Consider the following 21209-nt stretch of genomic DNA (forward strand, 5'->3'; position numbering starts at 1 on the left):
AATATATCTATGTGAATGAATCTATAGATTAAATATATCTATATCAATGTATCTATATAGTAAATATATCTATGTGAATGTATCTATATATTAAATATATCTATGTGAATGTATCTATATGTTAAATGTATTTCTATGAATGTAGATATTAAATATATCTATATGAATGTATCTATATATTAGATATATCTATATGATGTATCTATGTATTAGATATATAGAAAAGCTGTGTTATATATCATGTTGATGTGGTGCAGCCCTAGAGTAATAACAACTTGGCCTTGGCAGTGATGAAGCAGAAACCCATCAGGAGTAGAAACCGCAGCATGTTGCAAGCCTCTGGAAGGCTGTAGTCACTTTCAGAATGTAGCTGTTGGGAGCGTATGGCACCGCCTCGGAGAACGTGCGTGTTGGGCCCGGGATCTCTATTGCACTAAGAAGTCTGGTTTCTCATCCAGGTCTGGCAGCTCTCTCACACCCGGACTCAAACAATGAGCACTTGTTTCATGAGCGGGGTCTGGGGCTTTAGCTGGTGTTACAGTTATGGTAAAACATTGCCTCCTGACTCATCCAGTCTTCCAAATTCTTTCGGGGCCCCTGTGACACTGTCTGTTGTAAGTCAAAGGAGAATCCAAAAGGCCGGGGCTCCGGACCGGTCTCACCAGATGCCTCATAATTGCAGGCTCCGGCCCATCCCCAAGTCTAGGGACAAAGTTTGCAATAATTGTTTCTCCAATCACAGCGGCCTGTTCCGAAAGAACTTCGCAAAGAACAGGAGCGAGAAGATAAAATGGAAAGTCAGGGGCCGGTTCTTCCTGGCGCTCCTCCGCTAAGTGTGGAGGTGAGGAAGATCTGTGTGCCTCATTATTGTCTCAGAAACTGTTCTTGTTTTCTGACAGCCGGCAATGTTTGTAAAACTACGACGCGCCCAGGGCCAGGGACCTCAGGGTCACTGCTACATCTCTCCTAGAAGCTGCCCCCCATCATCCAGAACCCGGACCTCCCTGCCCTCCAGCAGTATGTACAATTGTTAACTATTCAATGTTATGTAAGTATAGAGACAGGCTCACGGTACGCGTACGCGTGCTCTCCATCTCCTGGCGAGCAGGGGATGTTTGTACTTCTGACCCTTATGGAAGAGCCGGCGCGTGGTGGCCATTCACTAAATCCTTGTAGTTCGGCTGAACGACTGGCTCAGGCCCCGCGTTTGGAAGCTAGCTCGGACTGCCTTTACTACGCAAGCCTCAGTTTTCCCAGCAGAACATTAAGGGCGCTGGATTTAGAGCGCTCTAGGGATCCTGGAGCCGTCGGCCTCGAGGGTAAGCCCACTGTAAGGGATTCTGGGAACACTCGTAGCCCAGCGACCCCGCGAGACGGGCGCGGCGTTCTGAGAGAAAGAAGGGGGAGTGGAAGCACAGCTCACGCCCTCCTCCGAGGTGGGGAGTTCAGGCGGCGCCCCGCCTCCCGGGAGTCGCGCCTGCGCGCTGCTAGTCCCGCCGGTGCGCCTGCCTCCCGGAGAGTTCTAGGTAAGGTGGTTCTCTTCCTAAGTCGGTGCCCGGGATGTGCGGGTGCATGGGAACCGCACGATCCCCAGGCCTGCACTCTCTCCCACATCCTGACCCTTCCTTCCCCCAGCTCTGCCTGACCTACGGGGTCTTTGGGGCCGCCTGAGAGAGATTAGGACCCTGGCGCCCGACGACCCCTCTTTCTCCGACCCCCTCTCCGCCCTTGGACTGCCAGCGCAGCTACCCCGGGGATTGTACACTCAGATACCCCCCCTTCGCCCCGAAGCTCGGGAGCTTTGAGATCAGAGTAGAGGTCGGGAGAAAGTCTATGGGACCCCGCGATAACCTTTCTCTCTCCCTCCCTCTCCAGAGGCGGAACAATGCTGGAGCCCAGACTTCTGGCCCGGGCCCTTGTTCACTGGGGATCTTGGGAAAGGCCCTTCCTCCTTAACGCCCAGTTTTTAGTCTATGAACAGAATCGATGACACTAGATCACCTCCAAGGCCTTCCCAAATTTGAATTTTTTGTCCCCAAACTATTGGCCTGCACTTCTTCCCAAAGCGTTAGCCCCGAGTCGTTCCTTTCTTACCCAGCAGCCCTTTAGAAATTTGACACCTGGGGCTCAGACACCTAAATAACTAACTCTGGGAGCCGAACTCTGACCCTTCTGGGAAGATTTGTTAGCACTCGGGCAAAAACTGGCCCCGGAATTGGGGAGCTTTTATTTATCAGAGGGCCATTTGTAAGGTTGGACCAGCCGGTAATGTTTCAGCCCTGGGACCAGGAGAAGCTTTTACAGCCCAAGGGGAGTCCAGTTCTCCCAGCAGTCGAGATGTCTTGGGGAAGTCCTGCTGGCTTGTTTGGGCTACAGTAATGTTTCTAGCCATTACTACTCCTGTACGATCCACACACCTTTCTGACAGTTGTTACAGTCCCAGCTCTTAGAGTAGCTTTTGGGAAATCCGAGTGAGAGAATGTGAATTAAGAAATTTTTCCTGAGGGTTTCCCTCTGAAAATCTGGCTTGCTGGTTTAAAAGGAAAACAGGAACCAGGATTGGGAGGGGTAGTTATTGAACCTTGATCCCCTAGGCCCCAAGCCTGAGGAGGAAGAGGTGGACAACATCTGACTTTCCCTGGGCTTCCATCCCTTAGGCCAATGGCCCCCAGGTTGCGGCTGCTGACCTGGGATGTGAAGGACACTTTGCTTCGACTCCGCCATCCAGTGGGGGAAGAATACGCAGCCCAGGCTCGTGCTCATGGGCTGCAGGTGGAGGCAGCAGCCCTTGGATCAGCTTTCCATCAGGCCTACAAGGCCCAGAATCAGAAGTTCCCCAACTATGGGCTAAGCAAAGGCTTCACCTCGAGACAATGGTGGCTGGATGTGGTCTTGCAGACGTTCCACCTGGCGGGAGTACACAACTCCAGCGTCCTCAATCCCATCGCCAACAAACTCTACCAGAACTTCAGCAATGCCGAAACCTGGCAGATGCTGGAAGGGGCGGAATCCACGCTGCAGCAGTGCCGAGACCGGGGCCTGCAACTAGGCGTCATTTCCAACTTCGACCGCAGGTTGGAGGACATCCTGGCTCACTGTGGTCTCCGGAAGCACTTTGATTTTATTCTGACATCTGAGTCAGCTGGCAGGGCCAAACCTGACCCACAGATCTTTTATCAGGCCCTACGGCTTGCTGATGTAGACCCTACCCAGGCTGCCCACATCGGAGACCATTACCTGAACGATTACCAGGCCCCCAGGGAGGTGGGCATGCACAGCTTCCTGCTGGTGGGCACCAAGTCCCAGGACCCCTTTCCGAGAAATGTCCCTAAGGAGCACATCCTGCCTTCCCTTCCCCACGTTCTGGTTGCCCTCAACCACCTGGAGGGCTCAGCTCCGAATCACTGAAAATTGGTGGGGAAGGTAGTAAAATCCCTGCAAGCTGAGCCTACCAGGTGGGAGAAGTCAATGAAAATCTCAAGTAGCAGCACCTACTGTTGGAAACTAACCCCTTCTTCCCACATGGCCAGAGTGGGAGCTGTTCTCCCCTCAGCTTCAATAGCAGGCTACCATAAAGTCAATGACCATAGCTAAGCATTGTGACTCCTTGTTTCTTCTTAGAAATTGCATCAGTTAAGACTCTCTAAATTAGATAATTTCTACCTGATCTTGTCTGACCCCATCCTAAAGAGGAAATCCTAGCTCTAGAGACAGAAGTGACCTCAGATCACCTAATACAATTCTCATTTTACAGGTGAGGAAGCTGAGATTCAGAAAGGTTACCCAAGGCCACATTAGTATTAGAACTGAGATTTGAATCTAGGTCTTCTGACTACTAATCCAAGGTCATTTTCACTACATTTCCATGTTTCATCACCTCCTTCACAGAGTCTAGGTGCTATAGGGTAAGGCATCATTCACTCCAGGCACTTCTAATTCAGCTAGGAAAATCTGGGCATCCAACAGACTACAATATAAAGTACTACCAGATTAGTTGTAAATGAGGACCAGAAGCTGGAAGCACTGCAGCAGCTCTATGAGAGAGCTTTGTGTGGACCTGAGCAGCCAGGGAAAGCCCCAAGGATGTATGGGATTTGGCTGAGTAGAGAGGAGGAAGACCATGGGTATGGGAGGAGAAAGGAATAGAATAAGGATCCAAAGAACAAGTAGGAGGGGGGCAGGTGAAGGTGACAATGAATGAAAGCCTGGTTGAGTTTAGACTTGATTTGAGACAAAAGAGCCACTAGGGTTTGAGTTTGGGGGTGGGGATGAACCCTAGAGTTGAGGGCAGCAGGAGGGGCAAAAAGGGAGGCAGACACCTTGGAGAAGGAAGGGCAGCCTGTTATTCTGGCTTGGCTACATCAACTTCCTGGATTCTTTTCCTGAGATTCAATTTCTTTGCTATTGAGGACATGACTTACCAACTCATTTCTGCCATGGGCTCCCCAGTCTTTGAAGCCAAACATTCACTGTAACCTGTTATGTCTTGGCTAGCCTAACAGCCATTTCAAATGATTGGAAAGGCAGTGAGCGGCAGGAAAAAGAATACTGGCCTTGCTAGTCAGAAAACCTGGGTCCAGATACCAACTCTGACATTACCCATGTGCTCGTGGGCAAATCTTTTTAATTCTGAGCCTTGGTTTTCTTATCTGTAAAAAGGAGAGAATAGTTGTGCCATACTTCTTAGCTCACAAAGCCAGAGAGGTTTGTAAACTTTACAAATACTAAATTAAATACAACTTAAAAAGATATATTTTTCGTTCAGTCTTTTCAGACATATCTGAGTTTTCATGATCCCATTTGGGATTTTCTTAGCAGGGATATGAAGTGCTTTGCCATTTTCTTCTCCAGTTCATTTATCTGAAGCTGGATTTGAACTCAGGTAGATGAGTTTTCCTGACTGCAGGCCTAGTGCTCTATACATTGCCCAAACTCAAGAGATAAAATATTTCATTATAAAACATAAAAAAGACAAGTCTTTTGCCAAATATAATTCCATATTGTTGAAGGTTAGATTGGTCAGTCAGTAGTTGAGATTTTGTAAAAATTGTCATGGTGAAACCAAAGAATGGCCCAGCTAGGACCTCTAGGACCTTCCTCCTTTTACTTGTGAATGGGGAAACAGACCAGGAATTGAATGAGGTGACTTGCTCATGAACAACACGTCTAACTGATGGCACAACTAGAACCCAAACTTCCTGGGTCCCAGCCCAATGTTTTTCCCATTATTCCCTCTCCCAGTTTTGAGAGGAATATATAGGTGGAGAAGACATGAGTTTTCTAGCATACAAGTCCAACCAGATCCCAGAGGTAGGATCCAGTGAGGGGTCATGAAGTAGGGGGAGGGGGTTTGTGAGCACATGGGTCAGTTATCAGCAAAGGACAGAGACAAACGAAACAAAGCATTTAACTTTTTTTTTTTTTCCCCAAAAAATCTTTTAATAATTTAAATGTTTCCCACAGCCAGGCACCTCATCAGAAGCCTGCCCCGCTTCTATCCTCTCCTCTCAAGGTCCTTATTCATGTGCTCAAACCCTAGCCTTAGAGAATAGGTACTGTTAAGTCAGAACAAGGTAGAGATGAAGTTATCAGACTGGGTTAGGGAAAAGCCATCAGCTACCAGCAACTTTCGGCAAAACTGGCCCAGAACTCTAGCTAAAGTTAGCACCTGATAGAGAGCCTACCTAATTGAGCCTAGCATGGAGCGGTCCAAGGAGTACCCTGTATCCCAGAAGGCAAGAGAATAGACCCTAGTGGGTTGCCAAACAGAAGAAAAGAGTTAGGAACACAGATCTGGCAGCCGAGGGAACCAGAAACAGCAATTGCCAAGGAATTCTGTACATGGAATGTGAGAGCAAATGCTCGCTCAGCTCATCTAACCTCACAAATGAGGAAACTGATGTCCAAAGAGATCAAACAACTTGTTCGGTATCTCACAATAAGTTGGTGAGAGAGCCAAGACCAGACCCCAGGTGTTTGACTCCCTGTCCAATTTTCTTTCCTCTACTTGCCTTTATCACTTTCCTGTCCTCCTATATCAGGTACTTAAAGAATGGATAAGGAAAAGAGACCTGGGACACATAGGGGTGAGGGCTCCTCACCAACACCCACCAATATCTGAGAGGTAGAACTCCCCACCGTTATGTGCCTCAGGTGATGGCTACTGAGCATGCACAATGGGGAAACCCCATACCAGGATGTTGAGTGGGGAGGGAGAGGGAACCTGGAGCTCATCATTGAACAATGGAGATGTTCTGGTCAGCCACAGCAAAGACAGGAAAGATGGGACCCTCAAACTGGGTGTGGTGGGAGCACAGGAGGGCACCTGAGGTGGGCTCATAGAACAAGAGCTCACCTGCTGCCAAGTCCAACAAGACCCCAATACGGTCTGGACAGCGCAATAAGGCTAACGGCTGGTGCTGGCCACAGTGCAGGAACCGAAATTCCCGGTCATAGCGGGAGAAGACCCAGGAGAAAGCGTTGTAGCCCAGGCGCGTATCGCTGCCAGAACCCTTTCGAGGCAGCTGGCTCGAGGAGACCCCCACCTTGTAAGCACAGCTATTCTCTACATTCACCATCCAGGCATGGAGTCCACCCTGGAAGGAGGTGGAGGCCAGGGCATTGGGCCAGTGGTCAAAGCGTTCTGGGCCATCTGTGTAGGCCTTGGACTTCTTGGGGTTGAAGGTAAGGGTCTTTCTGTCCTCTGATAGCTGGAGAAAGGGACTGATGGTCCTCTCATCCACACGAATGTCCTCAGTACCTGTTGGAAAAGTAGTTTTTCAGGAACAGTCCTAAACCCTTTATGAGTTCCCCAACTCTAACCAACTCCCAACCAAGAGTTCTCATCCAAGCCTCCAGTTTTTCAGAAACTCAGTAACAAAGATACCATATAATAACTGTCACCTGATCCCAACAACAATCCCATGAAGTGGACAGTTCTTACTTATACATATATTATGTTTATCTCTTCTGATAAGAATGTTAGCTCCTTGAGGGCAGGTCTGTTCTGTTTTTGACTTTGCACCCTTAGTGATTAGCATAGTGCCTAGGGCCAAATATGGGGTTTAATAAATGTTTGATCCATTTTACAAATAAAGAAACCAAGGCTAACAGGTGAAGTTGCTCAACTGAAGGCACAGAGCCAACAAGTGGGAAATCCAAGATGAGAGCTCAGGTTTTTTTTCCCAATACATGGTTCTTCTCACTAGAGTATCTCACCTGATTTAGGACAATCCTCTATTAAAATGCTAATATTCCATGAAGAAATAACATCAAATCTGTCAACGCATAACTCCTTAAGGTATATTAATTTATCCTATTTTTTTGCAATGAGTTTTTTAAGACTGAAGGCTTTCAGAAAGAAAGGGTTGGTAGAGGGATGGATAGCTTCAGACAGTGTCAGGAGAGGGTTCAATGATCAAAGATGGGGAACAATTTGGTTGTATGGGAAAGACCATATTGATTTAATATATTTGCCTTCCCCCAGACACAGGTTTACAAACCCAGAAAGTCAAGCCCCCTGGCAAGTCAGCCACAAAATCCCCCTTAATATATTAACCATGAAACACATTGATTTCTAGTCATGGTTCTGAGTGCTTTTGACTTTGGCAAAATCCTGACCTGACAGACAGCAGAGAACAGCTGATGCCCAAAGCTGGGTCAGTAATGGGCTCCGCACACATTTCTGATTAAAATTTAACTTCTCAGATTCCTGGGGATCCAAGATTCCCTCAGCTTCTTCAGTCCTAATGGAAGAAACACAAGATTTTTTTGAACTTTCTGTCTTAGTGTATGTGTTAATTTATTCAGATCATGTTATTTCTTGACTAACTGAAATAATGAATTGTATGATTAGGAGATTTGAAAATGTATGTAAATAAGGGAGAGGGAGAAAAAGAACTTGAAAGCAAAGGATGGAGATTTATCTCAGACCTTCCCATACTCTTTTGTCCAAAGGGCACTCCCCAATGAAGTGAATTCTCAATTGCTTCATAGCTCCTTGCCCCACACCACACTGCCAAATTGGAACTATTGACTAAAAAAGTCAATCCTGACAGCGCTCTTCCTCAATTTTTACAGTTCCCTGTTCTAATCCCATCCCAACACTAACCAGATGAGAAAACTTTAGCAAGCCATTTACCCTCTTTGAGCGTCAGTTTTCTCATCTATAAAAAAGAGAGGGGAAGAAGGGATGCACCAAAAATTCAATAATGTTTCTAAGTTTGAACTCAAATTTCTGATAGGCCTTTCTTTGGATTCCTCCTTTACATTTCCATTCAAATTTGTATTCTAATTATGCATGTCCAACTCCTCTCCTATTAAATTATAATTTCATTTTATTTTATATCTTTCTATCCCCAAAATTACTAGAACACAGTTTCTTGCACATAGCTGGTGTCTAGTAAAAAGTCTGTTGAATTAAGGTCACCCTATTTTTGAAGGGGCCTCATGGTTTAATGGCCATAGATCAAATAGCCTGGAAGAAATTGATTTCAAAAAGAGAATAACACATGGGAAAATGAAGTCACCAAAAGAGAAATAAAGCAACAAGAGCCCTAGATAATTACAAAGCTAGCTTTCCTGCTGAGTCTCTGACCAACAAAGCCTCTTTGTAATAAAAGACAAGAGAGGAACTGTGTCTCCTCATGACAGTGCTGCATCTCCAATTAGCTGCCCATCCCAGGCAGGGCCCTCTAGTTGGGAATGGGGGCAGGGATAGATCCTGTGTTCAAATCCCTTTCAGAGACCTCAACCCTTCAGGAGAGAAGCTGTCACTCCAGATGAATGGGGTATCAGAGGAGAGGGATGGATGCTAGACACAGCAGGTGTCTAGTGAACCTTTGCTTGGATGGGGAGAAAAATAATAGATAGCTGAACATGTCCATTTTAGGTCATGGCCTAGACCTGTCAGAAAATGAGACATTCCCACCTGCCCACAGCAGATGACACTTCTCAGTTTGAGAAGGTTTCCAGCAAGTCACTTGAAGACTTCTGAAAGCTGCTGCTTTTCCACACTCTCACCCAATAGACATTAAGTTACCAAAAGAAATCTAGTCCAAAGCAATCCCAATAAACTTTGGATAGAAAATACCCTTTGCATCCAGAAAAAGAACTTTGGAAATTGAATGTAAATCAATATATTCTATGTTTGCTTCTTTTTTTTTTCTCTTCCATGATTTTCCCTTTTGTTCTGATTTTTCTCTCTGAACATGACACATAAAGAAATGTGTACTAAAAATAAAAGAAATGAAAAAAAGAAAAGAAACCCAGGTTCATATTGATATTCCCCACCATTGTGGGAAAAGTACCTGAATCTCTCAGCCCCATTCCAACTACCCATGGGGGAAATAACAAAAGGAGGCAGGGGTAATGCTGTGGGTAAGGGACACAGAGATACTTATCCCAAGTCTTTCACTGGGCCCCAGGGATCAGAATCATTATCATAAATCACAAACTTCTATTGGGATTTTGCCTAGAATCCTTAAACTGAAAAACAAGTATCTCCCAAACAATCGGGAATCTTGAACTGAGTGTATGACAGAGACTCAAGGACAATCTTGGCCCCAGAGAAGAGAAAGAGGTATACCTTTCACCTTCCCTTCTTGTAAAACAGGTGAGGGACTATAGAATGATCACATGTGGCCTCTGGATTGTCTTTGTTACAAGAGAGCTCACTGGGCATGGACTGGGAGTGGAGGAAATTCCCTGTCTGGGAATGACTAAGGTAAAAACAAAATTAGGCACTACTGTCCTAAAATCAGTACTCTGAAGGAAAAAGCAATCTCACAGGGTTTGAGACTGGAAAACACAGAAATCGCTTAGTCTGACATTTATCTCATATTCATAAGATTAGGAACTGGAAAGGGACCTTAGTGTTCATTTACCCATTTTATAGAGGAGAAAACCAAGGCTGTCAAATAAATGACTTGCTCAGTATTAATACAAAGTAATTACAAGGTAGAAGCTGGATCTTGTAATGGTCATTCTTTCTACTCTGACCCACATTGACCCACCTGGCTCCAAGTTTACACAGGCTCAGGGAAAAAAAATCACTGACTCACCTCTCAAAAATCTCCCGCTCTGATTGCTGTAACAGAAAAAACATTTAGCAAGTTAGACATTGAAAAACCTACATTTTATCATGAACTAAATACATTAAAGCTAGTTTAGGGCAAAAAGGAAATGAGTGATCCTTCTTGCCTGAATCATTTGCCTATCAATTGTCATGGAACTCAGACCTCAGAAGGAATCTCGACAAGGGCATCAGAAGTAGGAGGTCCTAGGAGGAGGACTACAGAGTCCCTGTTTCTGGCTATAGTGGTCAAACGTACCTCCAATGACCTAAAGTATAAGATTTTATTCTTCAGTTTGACCTTTCACAATCTGACTCCAATCTCTTTTTCTGACCTTCCATTTTACTATTCCCCTAACCAAGCAAACACCTGTGCTCTAAATTCACTATTCCTCAAATACACTTTATCTCTACTACTTTCAGGCCTTTGTCTGCTCTCCCATCCCCATTACTTTCTCACTCCTCTCTACATATTGACTCCTACCCATCCCTCCAGTTCCACTTTTTCCAGGCATTTTCTTCCCACCACCTCCCCTTCTCTCAGCCCAGTGATCTCATCCATCTCTCAGCTCCTATAAGAATCACTGTCTGTACTCATCTTGTACTACTTAATATGCATTGCCCTGTATTACTCATTATCTTTTCCTGTAGCTAGTTATCACCAACTAGACTAAACTTTTTCAGGGCAGAGATGGTGTTTTGTATGTCTCCTACCCTTTCAAGCCCAACTCAGATGATAACTGAATCAAAAATCTTTCCCCAATTCCCTTTATCAATAGTATTCTCTCTCAAACCTCACCAAGAATTATTTTACATCCCTCCGAGGCATTTATCAAGCATATTCATCTTAGCATCTTATCCCTCTTGCCGGACAGTAAGTTCCATGAGAATAGAGATTGGATTTTAACTTTTTACCCCCTAGTGCCCATCCAGCATGGTTTTCCACAACAGATCCTTAAAAAATATTTGTTGAATGAAACAGATGTCTGTGTCCCCCATTATCACCTAAAGAATACTATCAACTTACAAGACTCATTTATATTTGTTAACTGAATGACTACATCAACTACTGTCCACTAACTACCTGAGATATTTCCCAAACCTTCAAGTCATGATCTAAGCAGTCATCTTCACTGCTGCCCTTTCCTTAGTCCATACTTCAGTCCATACTTTTTTCCTCTAAGGCTCATGTCTAAACAAATTTCACTTATACTCATCCCTTCTTTCTTTCTGTCTGTTTCTCTTCCTACAGGAAGCTTCCAGTAGGAAAAAAGTAAAAGCTGAGAGTTCTTTCTTCCAAAGGAAAGGGTGAATACATATCTACACTCTTCCAGGAAAAAGATGTCAGTTGCCCCCTGCAGTGGTCCCAAATAAAGATTTAAAAGCCTGGTCAAGAAAATAAACCTAGGAAAAATATTTTCTGAATGGTTTTAAAATGGGAGGGGAGAGGGAAGGAAATCAGGGGATGTCGAGTAGATAAATTGCTAAAACAAAAACAAAACACTTTCTCCAAAATTTTCTAGATTTTTTTCTGAGCCTTTATACCTGATTCTTACTCTTGTACATAGCACAGTACTTGGCACACAGTACTTAAAGCCTTTTTATTCATTTATATCAGATATCATAATAATTTTAAGAGCACACTAAGATATGTATTTATGATGCGATTCACTGCATTTAGTCTACACAAGGCCCTAGAATACAGCCCCTCATCTCTCCCTTCTGCCCACCCACCCCCTCCCTGAAGGAGACAGGGACCACAGACGCCGCTCCCGGCTTACAATCAGCCTGTAGTCATCGAGGTCGGTGAGCATGGCCACAAGCTTGGTGCGGAGGGTGCCCAGCTTCTGCAAGGCCTCCGTCCAGTGGGACCGCTGGGTCAGGATGCTCTGATGGGCCCGCTCCTCCTCTGCGTGCACCTGCTCCAGCAGCCGCTGTTCCTCGCTCTCACACACGTTGCGCACCAGGCCCAACCGCTGGATCACCACTTCACGGGCCCCACTGGCCATGGTCTGAGGAGGACGGGCACAAAAGGAGAGCTTTCGTAAAGCCCAAAGGCCTCCCAACAAGTCAGGGGCAGAAAGACTGGCTGTCAGCAAAGAAACTAGGACTCGGGCCCATTCTCACTTGCTCATGGGCACCCCCCCCTCTACTTTACATGCTGTCTTCCTCCATTAGAGTGTAAGCTTCTCAAGGGTTGTCTTAGGTAAACACTCTGTCTATGACCTCACAGCGTGACCCCAGACAAGTCGCTCCTGAATCTCTATTTCCTCATTGATGGGGGGGCTTTGAGGAGAAAGAAGTGTTAGACCATACTAGATCCCCTTCCTGTGCTAACATTCTGTGCTCTAAGGTTTTTTCCCATGCTCCCAGCCCATGATTCTATCCTCTCCTGCCCTAATGCCTATCCTTAGTCAGAAGGGGAAAGAGCAAAGGGCAGCTATCTCACTGACAATCTGTTCCCACTACTGGGAACACAATTCAGAGTGCATAACTTATTGCAACCTTAACAAAGAGAATAAGATGAAAGAAGAGGAAGTAATTGGGGGGGGGGGGGAGGGCCTGTGGGGAAGAAGCATTAGCAAAATGCATGAGTCTGGGGGAATTATCTGTGATTTCTAGTTATTCATATTTTAAAATCTGACACCCAGTCATCAAGATAATTAAAAACAGTGTTTTATAGCCACTGACTCTTGACCTCTGAATGGAACTAGAGGCTAGCTTCCTAAAACAGATAGGAAAGAAAGCCAAGGCTCAGATTGGGCGGGGATATCTGGGTCTGCTCAGTAGTGAAGGAGCCAAGTACCCACGTTAGGTGAGTAGAAGTGAAGAAGCCCAGGGGCTCAGGCTTCTTATGGCTAGAGAAAGCAAGATCTGGGCCCAGGGATCCCAGGGATGGGGGAACAAGAGGGAAGTTACCGCTGCATTTTGGTTTTTCCGAGGCAAGACTTCTGCCATGTATTTGGTGATACCAGCGCTCTGTAGCTGCAGCTTCTCACATTGATCCACTATCTTGTTCTGAAAAAAGAGTCAGTAGCTGGGGTCTGGGCAGAGGCTTCCACAACATTTTTTATTAAACCCTTCCTCAGAGGAGACAGGAGACAGCTCTTACCTCAGTCCATAATTCTCCCTCCCACCAAGCTCTGCCAGAATCCCCTCCCTTCTTTAATCCCTTAATATCTGCAGCACATCCACCACCTGAAATCTGTGCAGAAAAGCCAGTCAAAGAAGGAAGCCAGGCCCAGAGCCTTTATCAACTACTGACAAGCCAAGGTGATTGATGGGAGTGGGCCCTGAGCCCCTGAGGGCCCTGCCCTGGGGAGGGCAAGAGAGAAGACTAGAAGATGCTGAAGGACTTCAGACAGAAAATTTGGTTTCTTTCCAATCAGGTTTACCAAGACCTATCCCTGGCATCTTCTGTGAGGAGTGCTGTGGTGGGTTCCAAAGTAAAAGACAGTATTTCCTCTGAAAAAGCTTACAGTCTAGTCATGGGGAAAAGAAACAGAACCACCAAAGCCTTTCACAATCCAGCTCCAACCAATCTTTGCAGGATAATTCCACATCCCTCCCCCTCACATACTGGATTCCTTTCAAACCTACTTATTTGCTATTCTTCATATATAACATTCCATTTCCTGCCCAGGTACCTTTGTCCAGGTACCTGTCCACTCCTGGTATGGAAGGCACTCCTTAATTGTTTCTACCTCTAGGGATCCCTGAGTATTCTTCAAGTCTAAGTCCAAGGGCCATCCCTTAGAAGCCTTTCCAGATCAGAACCCCCAATTGAGGGCAGATACATAGAGCAATGCATAGGGTGCAGAGACTGAAGTAAGGAAAACATAAGTTCAAATCTAGCCTCAGACACTTCCTAGCCCTGTAATCTAGCAGGTCACTTAACTGTTTGCCTCAGTTTCCTCCTCAGTAAAATGAGCTGGAGAAGGAAACGGCAAACTAGTCCAGTACCTCAGCCAAGAAAACAGAGATATCAAACTGGAAAAGACTGAACAACCACAAGAATCGTTAATGCCCCTCCCATATACATTTACATACATTGTTTTATGTCCTTTGACTCTCCATCCAACATTAACCACTACAAAAAAAAAAAAAAAAAAAGGGGGGGGGATAGCTAGGTGGCTCAGTGGATAGAGCATTAGCCCTGAATTCAGGAGGACCCAAGTTCAAATCTGGCCTCAGACACTTAACACTTCCTAGCTGTGTGATCCTGGGCAAGTCACTTAACCCCAGCCACAGGGAAAAAAAAAAAAACACTTCCTGAAGGTAAGAGCAGATTTCTGTTTTGTCTTGGTATTCCCAGCACTTACCCCCAAGAAGGTGCTTAATAAAGGCATTATGCACAAAATAAATTTATTTATTTCTTTTTTTTTGGAACAGAAAGACCAAGTCAGGACCAAGGATTGCCTGGAGCAGGACATGATAAAAAACTGGTCAGGATTTTTATCTTAATAGATCCTAGATCCCAAGAGCTAACAACAAGTACAATCAGGATTAGACAAATTCATCTGGCTCCAGAGGATTTTAGCTCAACAATTGCAGAAGGTAAGAAAGATTCCTGTTGATCAACTGATGCTGAGTGAAATGAACAGAACCAGAAAATCGCTGTACACTTCAATGCTGTATGAAGATGTATTCTGATGGAAGTGGATATCTTCAACATAAAGAAGATCCAACTCACTTCTAGTTGATCAATGATGGACAGAAATAACTACACCCAGAGAAGGAACACTGGGAAGTGAATGTAAATTGTTAGCACTACGGTCTATCTACCCAGGTTACTTATACCTTTGAAATCTAATACTTAATGTGCAACAAGAAAATGGTATTTACACACATATATTGTATCTAGGTTATATTGTAACACATGTAAAATGTATGGGATTGCCTGTCATCAGGGGGAGGGAGTGGAGGGGGGGATAATTTGGAAAAATGAATACAAGGGATATTATAAAAAAAAAATTACTCATGCATATATACTGCGAAAAAAAATCTAAATAAAAAAATTAAAAAAAAATTAAAAAAGAAAGATTCCTGTTGTCCACTGGAAACATTTGAACTGAAGCTGGGTGACCTTATCAACGAAGGTTTTTTTTTCTTATCATGGGAGGGGGATCTGGTAGGGCTCCAAGCCATTTCCCAGCTGCCTCAGGTACAGCTATCACACCACCCCCCCTTATGGTAACCCAGACTTACTTAGCTCTTGGACATTTGCCTCTTAGGTCATCCTTTGCTTTACATGGCAGAGGCCCAGCCTCCAAAACTTCCCCACCTCGTCCACTCCAAAGGCCTACTTCTCAATCCCCTTCCCAGCTCTCTTGACATATAGTATTCCTCTGTTAGATTGTAAATTCCTTGAGAACAGCCACTCTAGCTTGCCTATATTTCTATTTTTAAACAAATACTCTCTCCAGCCAACCCATACTCAGACAATGACCATAATTCCTCAGTCCCTGCCCTAAACAATGGAGAAGTTGGACTACTAAATGATTCCCAGATTCCTAGTTCCACCAATATTCATTAGTGCATTTCCTTCTCATCTTTACTTTTTTTCCTCTTCCTTCAAGCTCCAATTCAGATATAATTCCTCTAGAGACACTAACAGATTTGCCTCAATCTCCTTAATTAAAAGTGATCTTTCTCCTTCCTTTCCCATTTTGATTTGTTATGTTGTTTCATGACACCATTTTGGAGTTTTCTTGGCCAAGATATTGGAATAGCTTACTATTTCCTCCTCCAGCTCATTTTACACATGAAAAACTGAGGCAAACTGGGCTAAGTGACTTACTCATGGTCACACAGCTATTAAGTGTCTGAAGTCACATTTGAACTCAGGAAGACGAGTCTTCCTGGTTTCAAGGCAAAGTGCTCTATTCAAATATGCTAATTGCTCATACTCATTTTAATTAGGCCTCCCCTTTAGAATCTATAAAGTGATTAATGACAAGAATAGGTTTTTAAAAATGGCTATTTGTTAAGCCTCCCCTAGCCATTGATCCTTTTATTGGTTATATCACACTTATCTTTCCTGAAGCTCTTTTCTTTCTCCTCTTTTATTAAACTGTAAGCTCCTAGATTACAGATTTACTTGTATTTTCTCTGTCTTTAAAACTCAAGTAATAGCATATTCAATTGATCAAATTAGTTACCATAAAGTGAAGTGGGTAGGCATTTCCTAATTCAACTAATCCCAAAGGAGTAAAATCCAATCATGTTATATTATGGAGCCAAGAATTCAGAGAAAATTAGAAAAACCTGTATGAACTGACGCAAATAAAATAGAAGAACAAATTGCATAATGACCACACCAGTATGAAAAACCTGAAAGTCTTCAAAATTCTAACCAATGCAGTGACAAATTGTGACTTTGGAGGCAAATATAGGAAGTATACTTCCTTTATCTCTAGAATAGGAGTTCCTGATCCCGGGTACATGATTCTGTTCCAGAATCCATGAAGTCAGATGGGAAAAAATTTCTTTACTTTCTTCAAATGTTGGTTTCCTTTGTGATCCTTTGCACATTAACAAGATTATTCTGAGGAGGGATTCACAGACTGCCAAAGAGGTCCTTGACATACAGTACCTTAGGGTGGGGGTAGCTTCAGGGACCATGATCTTTAACTAAAGGTTGGAAGGACTGCCATGAAGAGGAAACAGGTTTGTTTTGCTTGGCCTTAGAGAAGAGAACTTGCATCAATCAGACTAGGGAGGAAGCTAGAGAGAAAACTCCTACTATTTATTACAAATAACAACTCCAATAACAACCACTTTGGAGACTCCTGGCCACTCTCCTCAGGACTGTATTGCTGTGCAAATGGGAATGGGCTGCCTCCAGAGAACTGACCTCCCAGTCATTGGGGGTCTTCAGAACACAGGTTAGATGGCCTTGGTAGAGGCCCCTTCCATATTCCATGCAATCCTGCATCTCTAGTTGTTTAAGCAAGAACTTAACCTTGGCCTCCAGAGACTGCTCCCAATGCAGGAGGGCTGGACTAAGGGGTGTAGAAGAAAAACACTTAGTCAGACTGTAAGGAAATCCCCTGACATTAGAGATAAGGGAACAGTGAGCTGGGGGGTGAGTGGCTAATTTTTGATGCCATCTATATACTCTGGGCTTGCCTCTTTGAGTTTCCATAGCAGCTAGTGGGAAGAGTGAACGAAAAAACTTTTAAAATAAGGGTTTATTTTCTGGGTGCAGTCTTACTGCTCCAGCACTCTGAGGCCTGAGAGATGGAGCCAGAGAGACCACCTGGACCCAGAGGACACCTGTTGTGGTCCTATCACAAAGCTAATGGAAAGGAGGGGATTAAAAAATTACTTTCCCCCCTGGATCATTCAAACTTCTCATGTGGGTACCATAACCAAGTTGGCGATTATCCCTAATAGGGTAGGAGGGGCCCAATACCAATGACATTCTGTCCTACCAAGTTGATCCAAGTGAAATCTAATTAAAACCAACACCCACAGCAGCCAAGCAAAGATAAATGAGTCTCCAATGGCAACAGGAAAGCTCTGCACTACCTTGTCCTGAGGTTTCAATCCACCTTTGCCAAATGTGAGTCACTTCAGCTCTGAACCCCATTTTCCTTATGTTTAAAACTAAAGAACTGGTCTCAATGCAATTCATTAAATAGTTATTGAATGTTACTAAGGATCATCAGGAATACAAAAACTAAAGATAGTCCCTGCCCTCAAGAAGTGTACAATCTAGCGGGCAGGACAACAGCAAACCAACACATACAAAGCAAGCTATACACAAACAGGACAAAATTACAAGAGAAAAAACGCTGGAATGAAGAGGGTTAGTAAAGGTTTCTCCGCAGAAGGTGAAATTTTAGTTGGAACTTAAAGAAAGCTGGGCAGCTGGTAAGGCAGCGGATAGAGTGCTGGGGCATGAACATTCCCTCTTCCTGAGTTCAGATCTAGTCTCAGATACTTCCTCCTGGGTGACTCTGGTCACTTAATTCTGTCTGCCTCAGTTTCCTCATCTGTGAAATGAGACGGCGAAGGAAATAGCAAACCACGCCACTATTTTTGCCAAGGAAATCCCAAAGGGGGTCATGAAGAGTCAGACACAACTGAACGACAAAGGAAGATGATTTTTGAATTCCTTTCCAACAGAGGATAATTCTATCTCTATGTGGAAGCGAGAAATAGTTTTGCTTTGGGTTTACTGGTGTATCAGCCTCCGGTCTTTCTCAGCATTAGTTGGAAGAACTTTCCCTGCTGCCTCCCTGAGCTCAGGCTGACCAACAGCAGCTCCAACCAAGCTCTGCCTCCGTCACCCCCATTTCTCAGCTCCCTCCACTGTTCCCACCTACCCTCTCTCCAGTTACCTGACTCTCTCGGCTATCTGCCCAGCTCCAGCCTCCTAGGCTCAGCCCGTACCTTTCCCCACCCTCCCATCCCCCAGCATCTCCCCGCCCCACTCACAGATGTCCCTTCCCCAGCCGGGGGCGGAATATGCAGCAGACCGACACCCACTGGCCCGGGAGCTACAGGGAACCGGAGTTGGGGGGGGGGGCCCGGCCCTCCCAAGCCAGTGCTGCACCTTCCGCCCCTGTACACCTGCCCCGATGCTTCTTCGAGCCTCGCACACCTGCTCCCGCAGCACCTCCCAGAGTCCCATTCCGAAGAGACCAAGTCCCCGGCTTCCAGGCGGGCTGCGGAGCGCCCAGCCCCCGGGACTCTCCCACGCACTGCCCCATTCCTCCCACCGCGCTCCGATGCGCTCACCCGCAGCTCCTCAGCCCGCTCCTCGGCCCTCCGGACGTGGTGCTCGCGGCACGGGCCCCCCGGCTCCTTGCAGCCGCCGCACACGAGCCGCCGCTCGGCGCTGCAGAACCATTTCAGCTCCTGGGAGTGCAGCGGACAAAGCGGCGCCGACTCCGCCGGGGGCCCGGGCTCCAGGTCCGGCTCCTTCTGGGACATGACTCCTGCAGCCACTCCGGCGACTCCACCTGTCTCAGGTGGCGAGGGCGGAGGGAGGGCGGGACCCGGGCCCTGTGCCCACGACCCGCCCCGTCCTAGGGCCCAGCCTCGGGACCGCCCCATTCTCCCCGGGCTGCGGGATTCGGGCGAGCCGAGTGACACTTGGGGCTGACTAGCTGGCTAGCCCCGCCCCGGCCGCCCACCCTCGGGGAAAAAACCCTCCCACGGGAAAAGCTCTTTCTTGTCCTCCGCCCGGTTGTGGCCTAAAGGCCCTAGCCCCGAAGCCCCCCCCTCCCACCCTCCACTGTTACGGACCGACTGCCAAAAACTACTTCCTGACCCCTGCAATTTCTCCCGTTTATCCTTCCAGGTCAGGGGTTCTACCCTAGAATTGTAGAATTCTTTAAGTGTTCGATTTCGTGAGGACTTTATCTTGTCCTATCTCCTGATTTTGCAAAGAAACCCAAGGACCAGAATGGGAAAGGTTCTAGTACTATTTAAAGCCTGCTGAGGTTGGGCAGGGACCCCAAAAGGTTGGCAGTCTCTCGTAGAATCAAAACTAGACCTCTTGACACCCAGTTGGGGTTACTTCTATTCCCCTGCTGTGCCTGTTCCTGAAACCCGCCTCCACCCACTTCCCCAAGGTCCCGGAACTCTTAGGGACAGTTGGGGTCTGACCCCCAAAGGGTCATTGTGTCTCATCGTTGCTCTCCACTCCTACTCTCCGTGGTTCTTCCTGTGAAATATTCCAAAATTGACCTTAAGTATGTTTCTGTCTAGGTTTCCCCAAATTTCCCCAAATCTTTAAAAGAATTGAGATACAGTTTTCCACTCTTTAAAAAATATATTCAAAGTACACTCTGGATACCAGGTATTGTATCGCTTTTATTTCATCTACCACATTAAACAGAGCCCCTAAACAAATGCGGAGGGGCAACTAGGTGGCACAAGTGCCAGAGCACGGGAGTCAGGAATGCCCAAGTTCAGATCTGACCTCAGCAGCCTACTAGCTGTGTGATCCTGAGCAAGTCACTAAACCCGGTTTGCCTCGGTTTCCTCACCTGTAAAATGAACTGGAGAAGGAAATGGTAAGTCACTCCTGTATCTTTGCCAAAAAAACTCCATAGACCAAGGGTCAAAATAAATTGTAAAAAAAACTAATACATAAACATGTATCACTGAATCGTCCATTAAATTGGGGGGGGGGGGAGAGAAACTCTTTACAAATTACTCTCTCTTCACCTTCCACCTGAATTAGGTGAGCAACTAACTCTTTATAATAACATGGAGCAAGGTACCATTCTACTTCCCCTTTTGCCTTCTAACTTGGCTGGAGTCTTCCATTCCTAACAGCTACCCTGGAGGTCCTCTTCTCCAGAGAGCACATTCCCTTTCCTTCCTCGTCTTACAGAGCTGTTCACTCTTTCCTCCCCTCAGTCCAGAAGGTGGAGATTGATTCCGAGGCAGGGGAAAGTCTTAACCACAGGGAAGTCCTATCTAAGTCTAATGGGGAAGGAAAATGCCTCACAATGCCCTAGAACAAAATTGGGTCAGTTTCCAGCTTATATAGCCATATGTTGGATTGTTCTTCCAACAAAAGTTTTTCTCCAGTTTTCTCTCAACAACCAGGATGGCCACTGAGATTCCTCGGAGGCTCAAGATCCTTTCGAAGGGTCCACAAAGTCTAAACTACTTTCATAATAGTAATAAGATATTTGCTTATTTGCTTATTTCTTCCTTTTCCAACTACATATTGTGTGAAGCCTGATTTTCTTCATATTCTTCAACCACACAGCAACATATCACAACAGATTGAATACAGCAGCAGATATGACAATCCTATTCTCTTTTATTAAACTAGACATTAAAGGTATTTGCAGAGATATGTAAAATAATTTAGGCCTTCCAAATGAAAAAATCATTCCATATTCCATATTTCTGTTATATCACAGCATGCCTCTTCCCCTACAATTCATAGTCACATCAAAAGCTCCTACAGAGGGAATTAGACAGTACAGTGGATAGAGCACTAGACCTATTCAGTCAAAATGATTGAATCTTAGTTGTTGCTCCAGTCCCAATAATGTACCACTTTAAAACAAAAAGGTCATTTTCTTAATCCAATCACAGGGACTTTTCCCATCCATACTTTATCTGAGATTGTCCATAATTTTCTCTGAGATCATCCAGTTTT

General features: G+C 45.4%; 2 protein-coding genes across 3 annotated transcripts; one reads left to right on the forward strand and one right to left on the reverse strand.

Annotated features, from left to right (window-relative positions):
• The first annotated feature begins 1437 nt into the window (after positions 1–1437).
• On the forward strand, positions 1438–3594 carry HDHD3 (haloacid dehalogenase like hydrolase domain containing 3). Its single transcript, XM_074293660.1, has 2 exons — positions 1438–1526; positions 2658–3594. The coding sequence occupies exon 2, from the start codon at positions 2662–2664 to the stop codon at positions 3406–3408; it is 747 nt and encodes a 248-aa protein (XP_074149761.1). The 5' UTR covers positions 1438–1526; positions 2658–2661; the 3' UTR covers positions 3409–3594.
• A 1817-nt stretch (positions 3595–5411) lies between these two features.
• BSPRY (B-box and SPRY domain containing) lies at positions 5412–19107 on the reverse strand. Of its 2 annotated transcripts, XM_074293658.1 has the most exons (6): positions 18821–19099; positions 12992–13090; positions 11854–12084; positions 10062–10087; positions 7621–7745; positions 5412–6760 (listed from the first exon to the last, which is right to left on the reverse strand). In XM_074293658.1, exons 1-6 carry the CDS (start codon positions 19013–19015, stop codon positions 6234–6236), a joined length of 1203 nt encoding a protein of 400 aa, XP_074149759.1. In that variant the 5' UTR covers positions 19016–19099; the 3' UTR covers positions 5412–6233. The 2 variants fall into 2 exon arrangements, with proteins under 2 accessions (XP_074149759.1, XP_074149760.1); XM_074293659.1 differs by lacking the exon at positions 10062–10087 and having other exon boundaries at positions 11834–12084; positions 18821–19107.
• Positions 19108–21209: the final 2102 nt, after the last annotated feature.

This window comes from Sminthopsis crassicaudata, chromosome 2 (assembly GCF_048593235.1).
Source record: "Sminthopsis crassicaudata isolate SCR6 chromosome 2, ASM4859323v1, whole genome shotgun sequence".
Lineage (NCBI taxonomy): Eukaryota > Metazoa > Chordata > Mammalia > Dasyuromorphia > Dasyuridae > Sminthopsis > Sminthopsis crassicaudata.